We start from the raw sequence: 26,561 nt of genomic DNA on the forward strand, positions 1-26,561 counted from the left end.
CCAGACCATCCCCTGGTACAGTGCTATATTAACCAGACCATCCCCTGGCATGACACAGTGCTATATTAACCAGACCATCCCCTGGATGGCACAGTGCTATATTAACCAGACCATCCCCTGGCATGGCACAGTGCTATATTAACCAGACCATCCCCTGGCATGGCACAGTGCTATATTAACCAGACCATCCCCTGGCATGGCACAGTGCTATATTAACCAGACCATCCCCTGGCATGGTACAGTGCTATATTAACCAGACCATCCCCTGGCATGGTACAGTGCTATATTAACCAGACCATCCCCTGGTACAGTGCTATATTAACCAGACCATCCCCTGGTACAGTGCTATATTAACCAGACCATCCCCTGGTATGGCACAGTGCTATATTAACCAGACCATCCCCTGGTATGGCACAGTGCTATATTAACCAGACCATCCCCTGGCATGACACAGTGCTATATTAACCAGACCATCCCCTGGCATGACACAGTGCTGTATTAACCAGACCATCCCCTGGCATGACACAGTGCTATATTAACCAGACCATCCCCTGGCATGGCACAGTGCTATATTAACCAGACCATCCCCTGACATGACACAGTGTTATATTAACCAGACCATCCCCTGGCACAGTGCTATATTAACCAGACCATCCCCTGGCATGGCACAGTGCTATATTAACCAGACCATCCCCTGGCACAGTGCTATATTAACCAGACCATCCCCTGGCATGGTACAGTGCTATATTAACCAGACCATCCCCTGGCATGGCACAGTGCTATATTAACCAGACCATCCCCTGGCATGGTACAGTGCTATATTAACCAGACCATCCCCTGGCATGGCACAGTGCTATATTAACCAGACCATCCCCTGGCATGGTACAGTGCTATATTAACCAGACCATCCCCTGGCATGACACAGTGCTATATTAACCAGACCATCCCATGGCACAGTGCTATATTAACCAGACCATCCCCTGGCATGACACAGTGCTATATTAACCAGACCATCCCCTGGTATGACACAGTGCTATATTAACCAGACCATCCCCTGGCATGGCACAGTGCTATATTAACCAGACCATCCCCTGGCATGACACAGTGCTATATTAACCAGACCATCCCCTGGCATGGCACAGTGCTATATTAACCAGACCATCCCCTGGCATGGCACAGTGCTATATTAACCAGACCATCCCCTGGTACAGTGCTATATTAACCAGACCATCCCCTGGCATGGCACAGTGCTATATTAACCAGACCATCCCCTGGTATGGCACAGTGCTATATTAACCAGACCATCCCCTGGCACAGTGCTATATTAACCAGACCATCCCCTGGCATGGTACAGTGCTATATTAACCAGACCATCCCCTGGCACAGTGCTATATTAACCAGACCATCCCCTGGCATGACACAGTGCTATATTAACCAGACCATCCCCTGGCATGACACAGTGCTATATTAACCAGACCATCCCCTGGCATGGCACAGTGCTATATTAACCAGACCATCCCCTGGCATGGCACAGTGCTATATTAACCAGACCATCCCCTGGCATGGCACAGTGCTATATTAACCAGACCATCCCCTGGCATGGTACAGTGCTATATTAACCAGACCATCCCCTGGCATGACACAGTGCTATATTAACCAGACCATCCCCTGGCATGGCACAGTGCTATATTAACCAGACCATCCCCTGGCACAGTGCTATATTAACCAGACCATCCCCTGGCACAGTGCTATATTAACAAGACCATCCCCTGGCATGACACAGTGCTATATTAACCAGACCATCCCCTGGCATGGCACAGTGCTATATTAACCAAACCATCCCCTGTCATGGCACAGTGCTATATTAACCAGACCATCCCCTGGCACAGTGCTATATTAACCAGACCATCCCCTGGCATGGCACAGTGCTATATTAACCAGACCATCCCCTGGCATGGCACAGTGCTATATTAACCAGACCATCCCCTGGCATGGTACAGTGCTATATTAACCAGACCATCCCCTGGCATGGCACAGTGCTATATTAACCAGACCATCCCCTGGCATGGTACAGTGCTATATTAACCAGACCATCCCCTGGCATGGCACAGTGCTATATTAACCAGACCATCCCCTGGCACAGTGCTATATTAACCAGACCATCCCCTGGCATGACACAGTGCTATATTAACCAGACCATCCCCTGGCATGGCACAGGGCTATATTAACCAGACCATCCCCTGGCATGGCACAGTGCTATATTAACCAGACCATCCCCTGGCATGGCACAGTGCTATATTAACCAGACCATCCCCTGGCATGACACAGTGCTATATTAACCAGACCATCCCCTGGCATGGCACAGTGCTATATTAACCAGACCATCCCCTGGCATGGCACAGTGCTATATTAACCAGACCATCCCCTGGTACAGTGCTATATTAACCAGACCATCCCCTGGCATGGCACAGTGCTATATTAACCAGACCATCCCCTGGCATGGCACAGTGCTATATTAACCAGACCATCCCCTGGCACAGTGCTATATTAACCAGACCATCCCCTGGCATGGTACAGTGCTATATTAACCAGACCATCCCCTGGCACAGTGCTATATTAACCAGACCATCCCCTGGCATGACACAGTGCTATATTAACCAGACCATCCCCTGGCATGACACAGTGCTATATTAACCAGACCATCCCCTGGCATGGCACAGTGCTATATTAACCAGACCATCCCCTGGCATGGCACAGTGCTATATTAACCAGACCATCCCCTGGCATGGCACACAGTGCTATATTAACCAGACCATCCCCTGGCATGGTACAGTGCTATATTAACCAGACCATCCCCTGGCATGACACAGTGCTATATTAACCAGACCATCCCCTGGCATGGCACAGTGCTATATTAACCAGACCATCCCCTGGCACAGTGCTATATTAACCAGACCATCCCCTGGCACAGTGCTATATTAACAAGACCATCCCCTGGCATGACACAGTGCTATATTAACCAGACCATCCCCTGGCATGGCACAGTGCTATATTAACCAAACCATCCCCTGTCATGGCACAGTGCTATATTAACCAGACCATCCCCTGGCATGGTACAGTGCTATATTAACCAGACCATCCCCTGGCGCCAGTGCGTCCGACCACCCCGGCTGCCGGTATATTAACCAGACCATCCCCGGCCGTGCCCGCCACCCCTGGCTGGCACAGTGCTATATTAACCAGACCATCCCCTGGCATGGTACAGTGCTATATTAACCAGACCATCCCCTGGCTGCACAGTGCTGTATTAACCAGACCATCCCCTGGCATGACACAGTGCTATATTAACCAGACCATCCCCTGGCATGACACAGTGCTATATTAACCAGACCATCCCCTGGCATGGCCGGCCCGACCACCCCGGCCGGCTATATTAACCAGACCATCCCCTGGCATGGTACAGTGCTATATTAACACAGACCATCCCCTGGCATGGCACAGTGCTATATTAACCAGACCATCCCCGGCCGTGCCCGCCACCCCTGGCACAGTGCTATATTAACCAGACCATCCCCTGGCATGGCACAGTGCTATATTAACCAGACCATCCCCGGCTGGCACAGTGCTATATTAACCAGACCATCCCGCTGGCCGGCATCCGCCACCCCGGCACAGTGCTATATTAACCAGACCATCCCCTGGCGCACAGTGCTATATTAACCAGACCATCCCCGGCATGGCACAGTGCTATATTAACCAGACCATCCCCTGGCATGGCACAGTGCTATATTAACCAGACCATCCCCTGGTATGGCACAGTGCTATATTAACCAGACCATCCCCTGGTATGGCACAGTGCTATATTAACCAGACCATCCCCTGGCATGGCACAGTGCTATATTAACAAGACCATCCCCTGGCACAGTGCTATATTAACCAGACCATCCCCTGGCATGACACAGTGCTATATTAACCAGACCATCCCCTGGTATGGCACAGTGCTATATTAACCAGACCATCCCCTGGCATGGCACAGTGCTATATTAACCAGACCATCCCCTGGCATGACACAGTGCTATATTAACCAGACCATCCCCTGGCATGACACAGTGCTATATTAACCAGACCATCCCCTGGTACAGTGCTATATTAACCAGACCATCCCCTGGTATGACACAGTGCTATATTAACCAGACCATCCCCTGGCACAGTGCTATATTAACCAGACCATCCCCTGGCATGACACAGTGCTATATTAACCAGACCATCCCCTGGCACAGTGCTATATTAACCAGACCATCCCCTGGCATGGCACAGTGCTATATTAACCAGACCATCCCCTGGCACAGTGCTATATTAACCAGACCATCCCCTGGCACAGTGCTATATTAACCAGACCATCCCCTGGCATGGCACAGTGCTATATTAACCAGACCATCCCCTGGCACAGTGCTATATTAACCAGACCATCCCCTGGCACAGTGCTATATTAACCAGACCATCCCCTGGCATGGCACAGTGCTATATTAACCAGACCATCCCCTGGTACAGTGCTATATTAACCAGACCATCCCCTGGCACAGTGCTATATTAACCAGACCATCCCCTGGCATGGCACAGTGCTATATTAACCAGACCATCCCCTGGCATGACACAGTGCTATATTAACCAGACCATCCCCTGGCATGGCACAGTGTTATATTAACCAGACCATCCCCTGGCACAGTGCTATATTAACCAGACCATCCCCTGGCATGGCACAGTGTTATATTAACCAGACCATCCCCTGGCATGGTACAGTGTTATATTAACCAGACCATCCCATGGTACAGTGCTATATTAACCAGACCATCCCCTGGCATGGCACAGTGTTATATTAACCAGACCATCCCCTGGCATGGTACAGTGTTATATTAACCAGACCATCCCCTGGCATGGCACAGTGCTATATTAACCAGACCATCCCCTGGCATGACACAGTGTTATATTAACCAGAACATCCCCTGGCACAGTGTTATATTAACCAGACCATCCCCTGGCACAGTGCTATATTAACCAGACCATCCCCTGGTATGACACAGTGCTATATTAACCAGACCATCCCCTGGTATGGCACAGTGCTATATTAACCAGACCATCCCCTGGCATGGCACAGTGCTATATTAACCAGACCATCCCCTGGCATGGTACAGTGCTATATTAACCAGACCATCCCCTGGCATGACACAGTGCTGTATTAACCAGACCATCCCCTGGCATGACACAGTGTTATATTAACCAGACCATCCCCTGGCACAGTGCTATATTAACCAGACCATCCCCTGGCATGGCACAGTGCTATATTAACCAGACCATCCCCTGGCATGGTACAGTGCTATATTAACCAGACCATCCCCTGGCATGACACAGTGCTGTATTAACCAGACCATCCCCTGGCATGACACAGTGCTATATTAACCAGACCATCCCCTGGCATGACACAGTGCTATATTAACCAGACCATCCCCTGGCATGGCACAGTGCTATATTAACCAGACCATCCCCTGGCACAGTGCTATATTAACCAGACCATCCCCTGGCATGGTACAGTGCTATATTAACCAGACCATCCCCTGGCATGGCACAGTGCTATATTAACCAGACCATCCCCTGGCACAGTGCTATATTAACCAGACCATCCCCTGGCATGGCACAGTGCTATATTAACCAGACCATCCCCTGGTACAGTGCTATATTAACCAGACCATCCCCTGGCATGGCACAGTGCTATATTAACCAGACCATCCCCTGGCATGACACAGTGCTATATTAACCAGACCATCCCCTGGTACAGTGCTATATTAACCAGACCATCCCCTGGCATGACACAGTGCTATATTAACCAGACCATCCCCTGGCACAGTGCTATATTAACCAGACCATCCCCTGGCATGGCACAGTGCTATATTAACCAGACCATCCCCTGGCACGACACAGTGCTATATTAACCAGACCATCCCCTGGCACAGTGCTATATTAACCAGACCATCCCCTGGCATGGTACAGTGCTATATTAACCAGACCATCCCCTGGCACAGTGCTATATTAACCAGACCATCCCCTGGCATGGCACAGTGCTATATTAACCAGACCATCCCCTGGCATGGCACAGTGCTATATTAACCAGACCATCCCCTGGCATGGCACAGTGCTATATTAACCAGACCATCCCCTGGCATGGTACAGTGTTATATTAACCAGACCATCCCCTGGTACAGTGCTATATTAACCAGACCATCCCCTGGTATGGCACAGTGCTATATTAACCAGACCATCCCCTGGTATGGCACAGTGCTATATTAACCAGACCATCCCCTGGTATGGCACAGTGCTATATTAACCAGACCATCCCCTGGCATGACACAGTGCTGTATTAACCAGACCATCCCCTGGCATGACACAGTGTTATATTAACCAGACCATCCCCTGGCATGACACAGTGCTATATTAACCAGACCATCCCCTGGCACAGTGCTATATTAACCAGACCATCCCCTGGCATGGCACAGTGCTATATTAACCAGACCATCCCCTGGCACAGTGCTATATTAACCAGACCATCCCCTGGCATGGTACAGTGCTATATTAACCAGACCATCCCCTGGCATGGCACAGTGCTATATTAACCAGACCATCCCCTGGCACAGTGCTATATTAACCAGACCATCCCCTGGCATGACACAGTGCTATATTAACCAGACCATCCCCTGGCATGGCACAGTGCTATATTAACCAGACCATCCCCTGGCATGGCACAGTGCTATATTAACCAGACCATCCCCTGGCATGGTACAGTGCTATATTAACCAGACCATCCCCTGGCATGGCACAGTGCTATATTAACCAGACCATCCCCTGGCATGGCACAGTGCTATATTAACCAGACCATCCCCTGGTACAGTGCTATATTAACCAGACCATCCCCTGGCACAGTGCTATATTAACCAGACCATCCCCTGGCATGGCACAGTGCTATATTAACCAGACCATCCCCTGGCATGACACAGTGCTATATTAACCAGACCATCCCCTGGCATGGCACAGTGTTATATTAACCAGACCATCCCATGGTACAGTGCTATATTAACCAGACCATCCCCTGGCACAGTGCTATATTAACCAGACCATCCCCTGGCATGACACAGTGCTATATTAACCAGACCATCCCCTGGCATGACACAGTGTTATATTAACCAGACCATCCCCTGGTATGACACAGTGCTATATTAACCAGACCATCCCCTGGCACAGTGCTATATTAACCAGACCATCCCCTGGCATGCACAGTGCTATATTAACCAGACCATCCCCTGGCATGGCACAGTGTTATATTAACCAGACCATCCCCTGGCACAGTGCTATATTAACCAGACCATCCCCTGGCATGGCACAGTGTTATATTAACCAGACCATCCCCTGGCACAGTGCTATATTAACCAGACCATCCCCTGGCATGACACAGTGTTATATTAACCAGACCATCCCCTGGTATGACACAGTGCTATATTAACCAGACCATCCCCTGGCACAGTGCTATATTAACCAGACCATCCCCTGGCACAGTGCTATATTAACCAGACCATCCCCTGGCATGGCACAGTGCTATATTAACCAGACCATCCCATGACACAGTGCTATATTAACCAGACCATCCCCTGGCATGGCACAGTGCTATATTAACCAGACCATCCCCTGGCATGGCACAGTGCTATATTAACCAGACCATCCCCTGGCACAGTGCTATATTAACCAGACCATCCCCTGGCATGACACAGTGCTATATTAACCAGACCATCCCCTGGCACAGTGCTATATTAACCAGACCATCCCCTGGCACAGTGCTATATTAACCAGACCATCCCCTGGCATGACACAGTGCTATATTAACCAGACCATCCCCTGGCACAGTGCTATATTAACCAGACCATCCCCTGGCACAGTGCTATATTAACCAGACCATCCCCTGGCACAGTGCTATATTAACCAGACCATCCCCTGGCACAGTGCTATATTAACCAGACCATCCCCTGGCATGACACAGTGCTATATTAACGAGACCATCCCCTGGCATGACACAGTGCTATATTAACCAGACCATCCCCTGGTATGACACAGTGCTATATTAACCAGACCATCCCCTGGCATGGTACAGTGCTATATTAACCAGACCATCCCCTGGCATGACACAGTGCTATATTAACCAGACCATCCCCTGGCATGGTACAGTGCTATATTAACCAGACCATCCCCTGGTATGGCACAGTGCTATATTAACCAGACCATCCCATGGTACAGTGCTATATTAACCAGACCATCCCCTGGCATGGCACAGTGCTATATTAACCAGACCATCCCCTGGCATGGTACAGTGCTATATTAACCAGACCATCCCCTGGCATGGCACAGTGCTATATTAACCAGACCATCCCCTGGCATGGCACAGTGTTATATTAACCAGACCATCCCCTGGCATGGTACAGTGCTATATTAACCAGACCATCCCCTGGCATGGCACAGTGCTATATTAACCAGACCATCCCCTGGCATGACACAGTGCTATATTAACCAGACCATCCCCTGGCATGGCACAGTGCTACATTAACCAGACCATCCCATGGCATGGCACAGTGCTATATTAACCAGACCATCCCCTGGCATGGCACAGTGCTATATTAACCAGACCATCCCCTGGCACAGTGCTATATTAACCAGACCATCCCCTGGCACAGTGCTATATTAACCAGACCATCCCCTGGTATGGTACAGTGCTATATTAACCAGACCATCCCCTGGCATGGCACAGTGCTATATTAACCAGACCATCCCCTGGCATGGTACAGTGCTATATTAACCAGACCATCCCCTGGCATGGCACAGTGCTATATTAACCAGACCATCCCCTGGCATGACACAGTGCTATATTAACCAGACCATCCCCTGGCATGACACAGTGCTATATTAACCAGACCATCCCCTGGTATGACACAGTGCTATATTAACCAGACCATCCCTGGCACAGTGCTATATTAACCAGACCATCCCCTGGCACAGTGCTATATTAACCAGACCATCCCCTGGCATGGCACAGTGCTATATTAACCAGACCATCCCCTGGCATGACACAGTGCTATATTAACCAGACCATCCCCTGGTATGGCACAGTGCTATATTAACCAGACCATCCCATGACACAGTGCTATATTAACCAGACCATCCCCTGGCATGGCACAGTGCTATATTAACCAGACCATCCCCTGGCATGGCACAGTGCTATATTAACCAGACCATCCCCTGGCACAGTGCTATATTAACCAGACCATCCCCTGGCATGACACAGTGCTATATTAACCAGACCATCCCCTGGCACAGTGCTATATTAACCAGACCATCCCCTGGCACAGTGCTATATTAACCAGACCATCCCCTGGCATGACACAGTGCTATATTAACCAGACCATCCCCTGGCATGGCACAGTGCTATATTAACCAGACCATCCCCTGGCATGGTACAGTGCTATATTAACCAGACCATCCCCTGGCATGGCACAGTGCTATATTAACCAGACCATCCCCTGGCATGACACAGTGCTATATTAACCAGACCATCCCCTGGCATGACACAGTGCTATATTAACCAGACCATCCCCTGGTATGACACAGTGCTATATTAACCAGACCATCCCCTGGCATGGTACAGTGCTATATTAACCAGACCATCCCCTGGCATGACACAGTGCTATATTAACCAGACCATCCCCTGGCATGGCACAGTGCTATATTAACCAGACCATCCCCTGGCATGACACAGTGCTATATTAACCAGACCATCCCCTGGCATGGCACAGTGCTACATTAACCAGACCATCCCATGGCATGGCACAGTGCTATATTAACCAGACCATCCCCTGGCATGGCACAGTGCTATATTAACCAGACCATCCCCTGGCACAGTGCTATATTAACCAGACCATCCCCTGGCATGGTACAGTGCTATATTAACCAGACCATCCCCTGGCATGGCACAGTGCTATATTAACCAGACCATCCCCTGGCATGGTACAGTGCTATATTAACCAGACCATCCCCTGGCATGGCACAGTGCTATATTAACCAGACCATCCCCTGGCATGACACAGTGCTATATTAACCAGACCATCCCCTGGCATGACACAGTGCTATATTAACCAGACCATCCCCTGGCATGGTACAGTGTTATATTAACCAGACCATCCCATGGTACAGTGCTGTATTAACCAGACCATCCCCTGGCATGGCACAGTGCTATATTAACCAGACCATCCCCTGGCATGGCACAGTGCTATATTAACCAGACCATCCCCTGGCATGGCACAGTGCTATATTAACCAGACCATCCCCTGGCATGACACAGTGCTATATTAACCAGACCATCCCCTGGCATGACACAGTGCTATATTAACCAGACCATCCCCTGGCACAGTGCTATATTAACCAGACCATCCCCTGGCATGACACAGTGCTATATTAACCAGACCATCCCCTGGCACAGTGCTATATTAACCAGACCATCCCCTGGCATGACACAGTGCTATATTAACCAGACCATCCCCTGGCACAGTGCTATATTAACCAGACCATCCCCTGGCATGGCACAGTGCTATATTAACCAGACCATCCCCTGGCACAGTGCTATATTAACCAGACCATCCCCTGGCATGGCACAGTGCTATATTAACCAGACCATCCCCTGGTACAGTGCTATATTAACCAGACCATCCCCTGGTATGGCACAGTGCTATATTAACCAGACCATCCCCTGGCATGGCACAGTGCTATATTAACCAGACCATCCCCTGGCATGACACAGTGCTGTATTAACCAGACCATCCCCTGGCATGACACAGTGTTATATTAACCAGACCATCCCCTGGCACAGTGCTATATTAACCAGACCATCCCCTGGCATGGTACAGTGCTATATTAACCAGACCATCCCCTGGCATGGCACAGTGTTATATTAACCAGACCATCCCCTGGCATGGTACAGTGTAATATTAACCAGACCATCCCATGGTACAGTGCTATATTAACCAGACCATCCCCTGGCATGGCACAGTGTTATATTAACCAGACCATCCCCTGGCATGGCACAGTGCTATATTAACCAGACCATCCCCTGGCATGGTACAGTGTTATATTAACCAGACCATCCCATGGTACAGTGCTGTATTAACCAGACCATCCCCTGGCATGGCACAGTGCTATATTAACCAGACCATCCCCTGGCATGACACAGTGTTAAATTAACCAGACCATCCCCTGGCACAGTGTTATATTAACCAGACCATCCCCTGGCACAGTGCTATATTAACCAGACCATCCCCTGGTATGACACAGTGCTATATTAACCAGACCATCCCCTGGTATGGCACAGTGCTATATTAACCAGACCATCCCCTGGCATGGCACAGTGCTATATTAACCAGACCATCCCCTGGCACAGTGTTATATTAACCAGACCATCCCCTGGCATGGCACAGTGCTATATTAACCAGACCATCCCCTGGCATGGCACAGTGCTATATTAACCAGACCATCCCCTGGCATGGTACAGTGCTATATTAACCAGACCATCCCCTGGCATGGTACAGTGCTATATTAACCAGACCATCCCCTGGCATGACACAGTGTTATATTAACCAGACCATCCCCTGGCACAGTGCTATATTAACCAGACCATCCCCTGGCATGGTACAGTGCTATATTAACCAGACCATCCCCTGGCATGGCACAGTGTTATATTAACCAGACCATCCCCTGGCATGGTACAGTGTTATATTAACCAGACCATCCCATGGTACAGTGCTATATTAACCAGACCATCCCCTGGCATGGCACAGTGCTATATTAACCAGACCATCCCCTGGTATGGTACAGTGCTATATTAACCAGACCATCCCCTGGCATGGCACAGTGCTATATTAACCAGACCATCCCCTGGCATGGCACAGTGCTATATTAACCAGACCATCCCCTGGCACAGTGCTATATTAACCAGACCATCCCCTGGAATGGTACAGTGCTATATTAACCAGACCATCCCCTGGCATGACACAGTGCTATATTAACCAGACCATCCCCTGGTATGGCACAGTGCTATATTAACCAGACCATCCCCTGGCATGACACAGTGCTATATTAACCAGACCATCCCCTGGCATGGTACAGTGCTATATTAACCAGACCATCCCCTGGCATGGTACAGTGCTATATTAACCAGACAATCCCCTGGTATGACACAGTGCTATATTAACCAGACCATCCCCTGGCACAGTGCTATATTAACCAGACCATCCCCTGGAATGGTACAGTGCTATATTAACCAGACCATCCCCTGGCATGGTACAGTGCTATATTAACCAGACCATCCCCTGGCATGGTACAGTGCTATATTAACCAGACAATCCCCTGGTATGACACAGTGCTATATTAACCAGACCATCCCCTGGTATAGCACAGTGCTATATTAACCAGACCATCCCCTGGCATGGTACAGTGCTATATTAACCAGACCATCCCCTGGCATGGTACAGTGCTATATTAACCAGACAATCCCCTGGTATGACACAGTGCTATATTAACCAGACCATCCCCTGGCATGGCACAGTGCTATATTAACCAGACCATCCCCTGGCATGACACAGTGCTATATTAACCAGACCATCCCCTGGTATGACACAGTGCTATATTAACCAGACCATCCCCTGGCATGACACAGTGCTATATTAACCAGACCATCCCCTGGCATGGCACAGTGCTATATTAACCAGACCATCCCCTGGCACAGTGCTATATTAACCAGACCATCCCCTGGCATGGCACAGTGCTATATTAACCAGACCATCCCCTGGCATGGCACAGTGCTATATTAACCAGACCATCCCCTGGCACAGTGCTATATTAACCAGACCATCCCCTGGCATGGCACAGTGCTATATTAACCAGACCATCCCCTGGCACAGTGCTATATTAACCAGACCATCCCCTGGCACAGTGCTATATTAACCAGACCATCCCCTGGCATGGTACAGTGCTATATTAACCAGACCATCCCCTGGCATGGTACAGTGCTATATTAACCAGACCATCCCCTGGCATGGCACAGTGCTATATTAACCAGACCATCCCCTGGCATGGCACAGTGCTATATTAACCAGACCATCCCCTGGCACAGTGCTATATTAACCAGACCATCCCCAGGCATGGCACAGTGCTATATTAACCAGACCATCCCCTGTCATGGCACAGTGCTATATTAACCAGACCATCCCCTGGCATGACACAGTGCTATATTAACCAGACCATCCCCTGGCATGACACAGTGCTATATTAACCAGACCATCCCCTGGCATGGCACAGTGCTATATTAACCAGACCATCCCCTGGTATGGCACAGTGCTATATTAACCAGACCATCCCCTGGCATGACACAGTGCTATATTAACCAGACCATCCCCTGGCACAGTGCTATATTAACCAGACCATCCCCTGGCATGGCACAGTGCTATATTAACCAGACCATCCCCTGGTATGGCACAGTGCTATATTAACCAGACCATCCCCTGGCATGGCACAGTGCTATATTAACCAGACCATCCCCTGGCATGGCACAGTGCTATATTAACCAGACCATCCCCTGGCACAGTGCTATATTAACCAGACCATCCCCAGGCATGGCACAGTGCTATATTAACCAGACCATCCCCTGGCATGACACAGTGCTATATTAACCAGACCATCCCCTGGCATGGCACAGTGCTATATTAACCAGACCATCCCCTGGCATGGCACAGTGCTATATTAACCAGACCATCCCCTGTCATGGCACAGTGCTATATTAACCAGACCATCCCCTGGCACAGTGCTATATTAACCAGACCATCCCCTGGCACAGTGCTATATTAACCAGACCATCCCCTGGCATGGTACAGTGCTGTATTAACCAGACCATCCCCTGGCATGGTAGAGTGCTATATTAACCAGACCATCCCCTGGCATGGTACAGTGCTATATTAACCAGACCATCCCCTGGCATGACACAGTGCTATATTAACCAGACCATCCCCTGGCATGACACAGTGCTATATTAACCAGACCATCCCCTGGTATGGCACAGTGCTATATTAACCAGACCATCCCCTGGCATGGCACAGTGCTATATTAACCAGACCATCCCCTGGCATGGCACAGTGCTATATTAACCAGACCATCCCATGACACAGTGCTATATTAACCAGACCATCCCCTGGCATGGCACAGTGCTATATTAACCAGACCATCCCCTGGCATGGCACAGTGCTATATTAACCAGACCATCCCATGACACAGTGCTATATTAACCAGACCATCCCCTGGCACAGTGCTATATTAACCAGACCATCCCCTGGCATGACACAGTGCTATATTAACCAGACCATCCCCTGGCATGGTACAGTGCTATATTAACCAGACCATCCCATGGCACAGTGCTATATTAACCAGACCATCCCATGGCACAGTGCTATATTAACCAGACCATCCCCTGGCATGGCACAGTGCTATATTAACCAGACCATCCCCTGGCACAGTGCTATATTAACCAGACCATCCCCTGGCACAGTGCTATATTAACCAGACCATCCCCTGGCATGACACAGTGCTATATTAACCAGACCATCCCCTGGCATGACACAGTGCTATATTAACCAGACCATCCCCTGGCATGACACAGTGCTATATTAACCAGACCATCCCCTGGCATGGTACAGTGCTATATTAACCAGACCATCCCCTGGCATGGCACAGTGCTATATTAACCAGACCATCCCCTGGCATGGTACAGTGTTATATTAACCAGACCATCCCCTGGCATGGCACAGTGCTATATTAACCAGACCATCCCCTGGCATGGCACAGTGCTATATTAACCAGACCATCCCCTGGCATGGTACAGTGCTATATTAACCAGACCATCCCCTGGCATGGCACAGTGCTATATTAACCAGACCATCCCCTGGCATGGCACAGTGCTATATTAACCAGACCATCCCCTGGCACAGTGCTATATTAACCAGACCATCCCCTGGCATGACACAGTGCTATATTAACCAGACCATCCCCTGGCATGACACAGTGCTATATTAACCAGACCATCCCCTGGCATGGTACAGTGTTATATTAACCAGACCATCCCCTGGCATGGCACAGTGCTATATTAACCAGACCATCCCCTGGCATGGCACAGTGCTATATTAACCAGACCATCCCCTGGCATGGTACAGTGCTATATTAACCAGACCATCCCCTGGCATGGCACAGTGCTATATTAACCAGACCATCCCCTGGCATGGTACAGTGCTATATTAACCAGACCATCCCCTGGCATGGCACAGTGCTATATTAACCAGACCATCCCCTGGCATGACACAGTGCTATATTAACCAGACCATCCCCTGGCATGGCACAGTGCTATATTAACCAGACCATCCCCTGGCATGGCACAGTGCTATGAGAACACACTACCTCTATGTCATTAGAGAGGGTATTGGCCCAGGGTGGAAACTCAGAATACTAGACATTGAGGAAATTGAAACAACCTCTGTCAACATGTACAAGTCTGGGACAGTAATGGTGCTGGGCATCCTCATGTAGTTCCAGCAGGACTTTAACAGGATCAAAGAGAGAGCACAGCAGGAAAAGATCTCTCTCTGTGACGACTCCCCCATCCTGAATCAGTCAGTTCACACCTCTTCAAACTGTCCTGCAGACGAGGATAGTCACCCCCCCAGCACTGAACACACCCAGGTCCCACAACTGCACCGCTCCTCCATGATTGAGAGGGATAAAATCACAGAGCTGGAGAGAGACATGGTGGAGCTCAGAGAGCTAGTCCACACAATCCAAACAGAACAAACCCACAAAACAGAAAAACAGGGAGGAACACATGCCACAGCTAACAGCAGTGAAGGAGGAGAGAGAGGAACACATGCCACAGCTAACAGCAGTGAAGGAGGAGAGAGAGGAACACATGCCACAGCTAACAGCAGTGAAGGAGCAGAGAGAGGAACACATGCCACAGCTAACAGCAGTGAAGGAGAGAGAGGAACACATGGCACAGCTAACATCAGTGAAGGAGAGAGAGGAACACATGCCACAGCTAACAGCAGTGAAGGAGAGAGAGGAACACATTGCACAGCTAACAGCAGTGAAGGAGGAGAGAGAGGAACACATGCCACAGCTAACAGCAGTGAAGGAGAGAGAGGAACACATGGCACAGCTAACATCAGTGAAGGAGGAGAGAGAGGAACACATGCCACAGCTAACAACAGTGAAGGAGGAGAGAGAGGAACACATTGCACAGCTAACAGCAGTGAAGGAGGAGGAGAGAGGAACACATGGCACAGCTAACAGCAGTGAAGGAGGAGAGAGAGGAACACATGCCACAGCTAACAGCAGTGAAGGAGGAGAGAGAGGAATACATGGCACAGCTAACAGCAGTGAAGGAGGAGAGAGAGGAATACATGGCACAGCTAACAGCAGTGAAGGAGGAGAGAGAGGAATACATGGCACAGCTAACAGCAGTGAAGGAGGAGAGAGAGGAACACATGGCACAGCTAACAGCAGTGAAGGAGAGAGAGGAACACATGGCACAGCTAACAGCAGTGAAGGAGGAGAGAGAGGAACACATGCCACAGCTAACAGCAGTGAAGGAGGAGAGAGAGGAACACATTGCACAGCTAACAGCAGTGAAGGAGGAGGAGAGAGGAACACATGGCACAGCTAACAGCAGTGAAGGAGGAGAGAGAGGAACACATGCCACAGCTAACAGCAGTGAAGGAGGAGAGAGAGGAACACATGGCACAGCTAACAACAGTGAAGGAGGAGAGAGAGGAACACATGGCACAGCTAACAGCAGTGAAGGAGGAGAGAGAGGAACACATGGCACAGCTAACAGCAGTGAAGGAGGAGAGAGAGGAACACATTGCACAGCTAACAGCAGTGAAGGAGGAGAGAGAGGGACACATGGCACAGCTAACAGCAGTGAAGGAGGAGAGAGAGGAACACATGGCACAGCTAACAGCAGTGAAGGAGGAGGGAGAGGAACACATGGCACAGCTAACAGCAGTGAAGGAGGAGAGAGAGGAACACATGGCACAGCTAACAGCAGTGAAGGAGAGAGAGAGGAACACATGGCACAGCTAACAGCAGTGAAGGAGGAGAGAGAGGAACACATGGCACAGCTAACAGCAGTGAAGGAGGAGAGAGAGGAACACATGGCACAGCTAACAGCAGTGAAGGAGGAGAGAGAGGAACACATGGCACAGCTAACAACAGTGAAGGAGGAGAGAGAGGAACACATGGCACAGCTAACAGCAGTGAAGGAGGAGGTAGAGGAACACATGGCACAGCTAACAGCAGTGAAGGAGGAGGGAGAGGAACACATGGCACAGCTAACAGCAGTGAAGGAGGAGGGAGAGGAACACATGGCACAGCTAACAACAGTGAAGGAGGAGAGAGAGGGACACATGGCACAGCTAACAGCAGTGAAGGAGGAGGGAGAGGAACACATGGCACAGCTAACAGCAGTGAAGGAGGAAAGAGAGGAATACATGGCACAGCTAACAGCAGTGAAGGAGAGAGAGGAACACATGGCACAGCTAACATCAGTGAAGGAGGAGGGAGAGGAACACATGGCACAGCTAACAGCAGTGAAGGAGGAGGAGAGAAAGCTGAGGTGTGACAGAGAGCAAGACGCTCCCCCAGAGAAGCAAGCAGAACAGCCCACCTCAGACCCGGACCACAACTTCAACACCACAACACCACACTAGACATGTCCTGGAGCTGTTGTCAGAGGACAAACACTAGACATGTCCTGGAGCTGTTGTCAGAGGACAAACACTAGACATGTCCTGGACCTGTTGTCAGAGGACAAACACTAGGCATGTCCTGGAGCTGTTGTCAGAGGACAAACACTAGACATGTCCTGGAGCTGTTGTCAGAGGACAAACACTAGACATGTCCTGGAGCTGTTGTCAGAGGACAAACACTAGACATGTCCTGGAGCTGTTGTCAGAGGACAAACACTAGACATGTCCTGGAGCTGTTGTCAGAGGACAAACACTAGACATGTCCTGGAGCTGTTGTCAGAGGACAAACACTAGACATGTCCTGGAGCTGTTGTCAGAGGACAAACACTAGACATGTCCTGGACCTGTTGTCAGAGGACAAACACTAGACATGTCCTGGAGCTGTTGTCAGAGGACAAACACTAGACATGTCCTGGAGCTGTTGTCAGAGGACAAACACTAGAAATGTCCTGGACCTGTTGTCAGAGGACAAACACTAGACATGTCCTGGAGCTGTTGTCAGAGGACAAACACTAGACATGTCCTGGAGCTGTTGTCAGAGGACAAACACTAGACATGTCCTGGAGCTGTTGTCAGAGGACAAACACTAGACATGTCCTGGAGCTGTTGTCAGAGGACAAACACTAGACATGTCCTGGAGCTGTTGTCAGAGGACAAACACTAGACATGTCATGGAGCTGTTGTCAGAGGACAAATACTAGACATGTCCTGGACCTGTTGTCAGAGGACAAACACTAGACATGTCCTGGACCTGTTGTCAGAGGACAAACACTAGACATGTCCTGGAGCTGTTGTCAGAGGACAAACACTAGACATGTCCTGGACCTGTTGTCAGAGGACAAACACTAGACATGTCCTGGAGCTGTTGTCAGAGGACAAACACTAGACATGTCCTGGAGCTGTTGTCAGAGGACAAACACTAGGCATGTCCTGGAGCTGTTGTCAGAGGACAAACACTAGACATGTCCTGGACCTGTTGTCAGAGGACAAACACTAGACATGTCCTGGAGCTGTTGTCAGAGGACAAACACTAGACATGTCCTGGAGCTGTTGTCAGAGGACAAACACTAGACATGTCCTGGAGCTGTTGTCAGAGGACAAACACTAGACATGTCCTGGACCTGTTGTCAGAGGACAAACACTAGACATGTCCTGGAGCTGTTGTCAGAGGACAAACACTAGACATGTCCTGGAGCTGTTGTCAGAGGACAAACACTAGACATGTCCTGGAGCTGTTGTCAGAGGACAAACACTAGACATGTCCTGGAGCTGTTGTCAGAGGACAAACACTAGACATGTCCTGGAGCTGTTGTCAGAGGACAAACACTAGACATGTCCTGGAGCTGTTGTCAGAGGACAAACACTAGACATGTCCTGGAGCTGTTGTCAGAGGACAAACACTAGACATGTCCTGGAGCTGTTGTCAGAGGACAAACACTAGGCATGTCCTGGAGCTGTTGTCAGAGGACAAATACTAGACATGTCCTGGAGCTGTTGTCAGAGGACAAACACTAGACATGTCCTGGACCTGTTGTCAGAGGACAAACACTAGACTTGTCCTGGACCTGTTGTCAGAGGACAAACACTAGACATGTCCTGGAGCTGTTGTCAGAGGACAAACACTAGACATGTCCTGGACCTGTTGTCAGAGGACAAACACTAGACATGTCCTGGACCTGTTGTCAGAGGACAAACACTAGACATGTCCTGGAGCTGTTGTCAGAGGACAAACACTAGACATGTCCTGGAGCTGTTGTCAGAGGACAAACACTAGACATGTCCTGGACCTGTTGTCAGAGGACAAACACTAGACATGTCCTGGAGCTGTTGTCAGAGGACAAACACTAGACATGTCCTGGAGCTGTTGTCAGAGGACAAACACTAGACATGTCCTGGACCTGTTGTCAGAGGACAAACACTAGACATGTCCTGGAGCTGTTGTCAGAGGACAAACACTAGACATGTCCTGGAGCTGTTGTCAGAGGACAAACACTAGACATGTCCTGGAGCTGTTGTCAGAGGACAAACACTAGACATGTCCTGGAGCTGTTGTCAGAGGACAAACACTAGACATGTCCTGGAGTTGTTGTCAGAGGACAAACACTAGACATGTCCTGGACCTGTTGTCAGAGGACAAACACTAGACATGTCCTGGACCTGTTGTCAGAGGACAAACACTAGACATGTCCTGGACCTGTTGTCAGAGGACAAACACTAGACATGTCCTGGACCTGTTGTCAGAGGACAAACACTAGACATGTCCTGGACCTGTTGTCAGAGGACAAACACTAGACATGTCCTGGACCTGTTGTCAGAGGACAAACACTAGACATGTCCTGGACCTGTTGTCAGAGGACAAACACTAGGCATGTCCTGGACCTGTTGTCAGAGGACAAACACTAGACATGTCCTGGAGCTGTTGTCAGAGGACAAACACTAGACATGTCCTGGACCTGTTGTCAGAGGACAAACACTAGACATGTCCTGGACCTGTTGTCAGAGGACAAACACTAGACATGTCCTGGAGCTGTTGTCAGAGGACAAACACTAGACATGTCCTGGACCTGTTGTCAGAGGACAAACACTAGACATGTCCTGGACCTGTTGTCAGAGGACAAACACTAGACATGTCCTGGAGCTGTTGTGAGAGGACAAACACTAGACATGTCCTGGAGCTGTTGTCAGAGGACAAACACTAGACATGTCCTGGAGCTGTTGTCAGAGGACAAACACTAGACATGTCCTGGAGCTGTTGTCAGAGGACAAACACTAGACATGTCCTGGAGCTGTTGTCAGAGGACAAACACTAGACATGTCCTGGACCTGTTGTCAGAGGACAAACACTAGACATGTCCTGGAGCTGTTGTCAGAGGACAAACACTAGACATGTCCTGGACCTGTTGTCAGAGGACAAACACTAGACATGTCCTGGAGCTGTTGTCAGAGGACAAACACTAGACATGTCCTGGACCTGTTGTCAGAGGACAAACACTAGACATGTCCTGGAGCTGTTGTCAGAGGACAAACACTAGACATGTCCTGGACCTGTTGTCAGAGGACAAACACTAGACATGTCCTGGACCTGTTGTCAGAGGACAAACACTAGACATGTCCTGGACCGGTTGTCAGAGGACAAACACTAGACATGTCCTGGACCTGTTGTCAGAGGACAAACACTAGACATGTCCTGGAGCTGTTGTCAGAGGACAAACACTAGACATGTCCTGGAGCTGTTGTCAGAGGACAAACACTAGACATGTCCTGGAGCTGTTGTCAGAGGACAAACACTAGACATGTCCTGGACCTGTTGTCAGAGGACAAACACTAGACATGTCCTGGAGCTGTTGTCAGAGGACAAACACTAGACATGTCCTGGAGCTGTTGTCAGAGGACAAACACTAGACATGTCCTGGAGCTGTTGTCAGAGGACAAACACTAGACATGTCCTGGAGCTGTTGTCAGAGGACAAACACGAGACATGTCCTGGAGCTGTTGTCAGAGGACAAACACTAGACATGTCCTGGAGCTGTTGTCAGAGGACAGACTAGGGTCCCCCAGCCACATCATAATTCACACGGGCACAAATGACCTGAAGGCCCAGCAGGAAAGGGTGGCCCCAGCAGGAAAGGGTGGCCCCAGCAGGAAAAGGTGGCCCCAGCAGGAAAGGGTAGCCCCAGCAGGAAAAGGTGGCCCCGGCAGGAAAGGGTAGCCCCAGCAGGAAAAGGTAGCCCCAGCAGGAAAGGGTGGCCACAGCAGGAAAGGGTGGCCACAGCAGGAAAGGGTGGCCCCAGCAGGAAAGGGTAGCCCCAGCAGGAAAAGGTGGCCCCAGCAGGAAAAGGTGGCCCCAGCAGGAAAGGGTAGCCCCAGCAAGAAAAGGTGGCCCCAGCAGGAAAGGGTAGCCCCAGCAGGAAAAGGTGGCCCCAGCAGGAAAGGGTGGCCCCAGCAGGAAAGGGTGGCCCCAGCAGGAAAGGGTAGCCCCAGCAGGAAAAGGTGGCCCCAGCAGGAAAGGGTGGCCCCAGCAAGAAAAGGTGGCCCCAGCAGGAAAGGGTGGCCCCAGCAGGAAAGGGTGGCCACAGCAGGAAAGGGTGGCCACAGCAGGAAAGGGTAGCCCCAGCAGGAAAAGGTGGCCCCCGCAGGAAAGGGTAGCCCCAGCAGGAAAAGGTGGCCCCCGCAGGAAAGGGTAGCCCCAGCAGGCAAAGGTAGCCCCAGCAGGAAAGGGTGGCCACAGCAGGAAAGGGTGGCCACAGCAGGAAAAGGTGGCCCCAGCAGGAAAGGGTAGCCCCAGCAGGAAAAGGTGGCCCCCGCAGGAAAGGGTAGCCCCAGCAGGCAAAGGTAGCCCCAGCAGGAAAGGGTGGCCACAGCAGGAAAGGGTGGCCACAGCAGGAAATGGTGGCCCCAGCAGGAAAGGGTAGCCCCAGCAGGAAAAGGTGGCCCCAGCAGGAAAGGGTAGCCCCAGCAAGAAAAGGTGGCCCCAGCAGGAAAGGGTGGCCACAGCAGGAAAGGGTGGCCCCAGCAGGAAAGGGTAGCCCCAGCAGGAAAAGGTGGCCTCAGCAGGAAAGGGTGGCCACAGCAGGAAAGGGTGGCCCCAGCAGGAAAGGGTGGCCCCAGCAGGAAAGGGTAGCCCCAGCAGGAAAAGGTGGCCCCAGCAGGAAAGGGTGGCCCCAGCAAGAAAAGGTGGCCCCAGCAGGAAAGGGTAGCCCCAACAGGAAAAGGTGGCCCCAGCAGGAAAGGGTGGCCCCAGCAGGAAAGGGTGGCCACAGCAGGAAATGGTGGCCCCAGCAGGAAAGGGTAGCCCCAGCAGGAAAAGGTGGCCCCAGCAGGAAAGGGTAGCCCCAGCAAGAAAAGGTGGCCCCAGCAGGAAAGGGTGGCCACAGCAGGAAAGGGTGGCCCCAGCAGGAAAGGGTAGCCCCAGCAGGAAAAGGTGGCCTCAGCAGGAAAGGGTGGCCACAGCAGGAAAGGGTGGCCCCAGCAGGAAAGGGTGGCCCCAGCAGGAAAGGGTAGCCCCAGCAGGAAAAGGTGGCCCCAGCAGGAAAGGGTGGCCCCAGCAAGAAAAGGTGGCCCCAGCAGGAAAGGGTGGCCCCAGCAGGAAAGGGTGGCCACAGCAGGAAAGGGTAGCCCCAGCAGGAAAAGGTGGCCCCCGCAGGAAAGGGTAGCCCCAGCAGGCAAAGGTAGCCCCAGCAGGAAAGGGTGGCCACAGCAGGAAAGGGTGGCCACAGCAGGAAATGGTGGCCCCAGCAGGAAAGGGTAGCCCCAGCAGGAAAAGGTGGCCCCAGCAGGAAAGGGTAGCCCCAGCAAGAAAAGGTGGCCCCAGCAGGAAAGGGTGGCCACAGCAGGAAAGGGTGGCCCCAGCAGGAAAGGGTAGCCCCAGCAGGAAAAGGTGGCCTCAGCAGGAAAGGGTGGCCACAGCAGGAAAGGGTGGCCCCAGCAGGAAAGGGTGGCCCCAGCAGGAAAGGGTAGCCCCAGCAGGAAAAGGTGGCCCCAGCAGGAAAGGGTGGCCCCAGCAAGAAAAGGTGGCCCCAGCAGGAAAGGGTAGCCCCAACAGGAAAAGGTGGCCCCAGCAGGAAAGGGTGGCCCCAGCAGGAAAGGGTGGCCCCAGCAGGAAAAGGTAGCCCCAGCAGCAAAAGGTGGCCCCAGCAGGAAAGGGTGGCCCAGCAGGAAAGGGTGGCCACAGCACTCAAGGGAGTGATTGAAAAAACTTCTTCCACTTTCCCCAACGCACAAGTGGTCATCTCCACCCTGCTACCACGGAAATACATCCACCCTGCCACCATACAGCGGGTGAATGCAAGCATTTTGTGAGACTGTGCCTCAAACCTAATGTCTACCTGGGCCACCACTCCACCATGGACTTGAACAGCCTTTATGACCAGGTCCACCTCTACAAGGCAACAATCCCAACTTTTGCCAGGACCCTGAAGGACATCACCCTCAACCGCAGCCCCTCACACAGGAGCAACAGAGCAGCAGACACCCACCCCAGACCTGCAAGACCCCCTCCTGAAGGACCTGCACCGAGAGAACCCACACCAAGAACAAATCATCACCAGCCACACCCCCCATGCCCTCCCCCCGCCCCTGTTGCAAGGACCTCAACATGACAGCAGCTCATATGCCCAGGCCGTGAGCAGAACAACAGGCCCAACCCCCACTAATGCACCCCCCCAAGCCCCATCCTGCAACTTAAGAGGTATGTATCAGATGCTCAACATGCTCTGCTCACACTTACACAGACCCACAAACAATTTGAAAACAAATCCAATTTTGATAAACTCCCATATCTACTGGGTGAAATACCAGTGTGCCATCACAGCAGCAAGATGTGTGACCTGTTGCCACAAGAAAAGGTCAACCAGTGACGAACAAACACCATTGTAAATACAACCCATATTTATATTTATTTTCCCTTTAACTATTTGTACATTGTTACAACACTGTATATAGACATATGACATTTGTAATGTCTTTATTCTTTTGCAACTTGTGTGAGTGTAATGTTTACTGTTCATTTTTATTGTTTATTTCACTTTTCACTTGCTTTGGCAATGTTAACATATGTTTCCCATGCCAATAAACCCTCTTGAATTGAATTGAGAAAGAGGGAGGGAGAGAGAGAAAGAGAGCGATAGAGAGAGAGAGAGAGAGGGTCAGAGACTCCTTTTAAACAAGCAGAATAAAGTCTTGACTAAATAAACGCCTGACTGAACCTGGCTGCTCCTTCTCAGTGGGGGTCACCTTGATGGAGGGATGGGAGCGGAGGAGAGGGAGAGGGAGAGGGATGAAAATAAACAGGCAGATTAAAGGAGGTGGAACGAGAGAAGAGGGGGGCGCGCTTCGCCAATGGACACCTGGGGCGAGCCCACGCCCTGTGATCCATCACACACACACACAGACATTACACACACCCACAGAGCCTGACACACACACCGGGACGCCTGACACACATTCCTGATGGAGATGAATGGAGGAGCGTTTCACCCTGAGAGCACACAGTGACAGCATACTGCTCAGTACAGAAAGTAAATGAGTGTGTGTGTTTGACAATCCACTAATTAGACAGAAATACACACACAGACAGAGACAGACAGAGAGAGACAGAGAGAGAGAGAAAGAGAAAGAGAGACAGAGAGATAGATAGAGAGAGGCAATCCCACACACACAGACAGAGACAGACAGAGAGAGACAGAGAGAGAGAGAGAGAAAGAGAGAGAGAGACAGAGAGAGATACATAGAGAGAGGCAATCCCACACCCACAGAGAGCGTAGTGTCCTGACCTGTACAAACCAGTCGATGGTGCAGCAGTTGACCAGAGAGGGGAACATACGACAGCGGGACCTGAAGGCATCTCCTACAGGACTCATACACAACACAATGTGCAGCTTCTCTCTGACCCGAGAGATGAAGAACTGGAACACCTAACACACACACAGGGAGATACACAGGTTACAGACACACACAGGGAGATACACACACAGGGAGACAAACACAGGTTACACACACAGGGAGACACACACAGGGAGACACACACAGGGAGACACACACAGGTTACACACACAGGTTAAACACACAGGGAGACACACACACACATATCTATAGAAATACATTCAAGTAAACACATACAAATGAACTCATGCAACAGACTCACTGTATAGTCAAGTGCCAAATTCAAACCGCCTGAGAGGAAATCAACTGAGTGTTGTCTAGACTGAGGCCAAAGTCAGTGTAATTAAAGTGAAGGGGTCAGAGTTCTGGAGGTGTCCAGAGTCTGCTGCTCTGCCTTATTGACAGACTACTGCTGGGACAAAGCTGCTGCTTCCACGCTTCATATAGGACCTTAACAAGACACTAGACACTAGACTCTAGACTGAATCCTACTGGGATGAATAGCTGAATATGAACACATACATCAATACATACATAATGTTGTGAATTAATAGCTAGCTGGATATATGTATAAAAACATGTATAAATATTAATAAATGGTACTGTCATGACGTTGCCCTGTTGAGGGAGGTTTATGACCCCCCATAAATGCCTTTCCCCCCTTTTCTGTCCACTCTACAGAATGGACTCTTGGAAAGCCCTGTTGTTAACATAGGGAGAGTATGGAAACATCAAAAGGTTGGGGAAAAGAACAATCTTTGTGTAATCCAACCAGTTGAAAGTATCCGTTGGTACTTAAAGAATATGATGTCAGATCAGTTGTTGTCTGGGACATTATATCTGATGATAGGACGACATAAACTGTATCTTGGAAAGTCTACCCATTCTAGATTCAGATTCACATGGAATTGTTGTGCAATTTAAATGTTTAAATATGAAAATATTTGTGAAAAGATGACATGTAATTTTAGTTTTTAAAATTAGAGAATTGTTTTCATAAGTAAAATATGCTCAATCAGTGGCCACCCCACGTGAATAGGTATTGGTTGGAAATGATGAAGCAACCCCTTTTCTACATTTCTATAAGAGCCCCCCCCATGACCCAATTCACTGCGAACTAAGCCAACCTCAGCGTGAGCTCTGGTTGCGAATGGTTGAACGACTACAACCTAACGAAATTAACATTGTGTTCCCGATGACGTGAGGACTGATGTCCATACGTTCAGAAGGGCGAATTTCAACGTGGAGGTGACGATC

General features: G+C 50.3%; 1 protein-coding gene across 2 annotated transcripts in view; it reads right to left on the reverse strand.

The window, feature by feature from the left end:
• The window catches only part of LOC106599229 (dynein axonemal heavy chain 6), a 206,915-nt gene that overhangs the window by 76,719 nt on the left and 103,635 nt on the right, over positions 1-26,561 (reverse strand). For both annotated transcript variants that reach the window (XM_082978583.1, XM_082978584.1), the window contains one exon: positions 25,196-25,336. In XM_082978583.1, coding sequence (XP_082834709.1) covers positions 25,196-25,336 — 141 coding nt within the window. The remainder of the gene's footprint in view (positions 1-25,195; positions 25,337-26,561) is intronic.

The sequence above is a fragment of the Salmo salar genome, chromosome 08, assembly GCF_965601325.2.
Source record: "Salmo salar chromosome 08, fSalSal1, whole genome shotgun sequence".
NCBI lineage: Eukaryota > Metazoa > Chordata > Actinopteri > Salmoniformes > Salmonidae > Salmo > Salmo salar.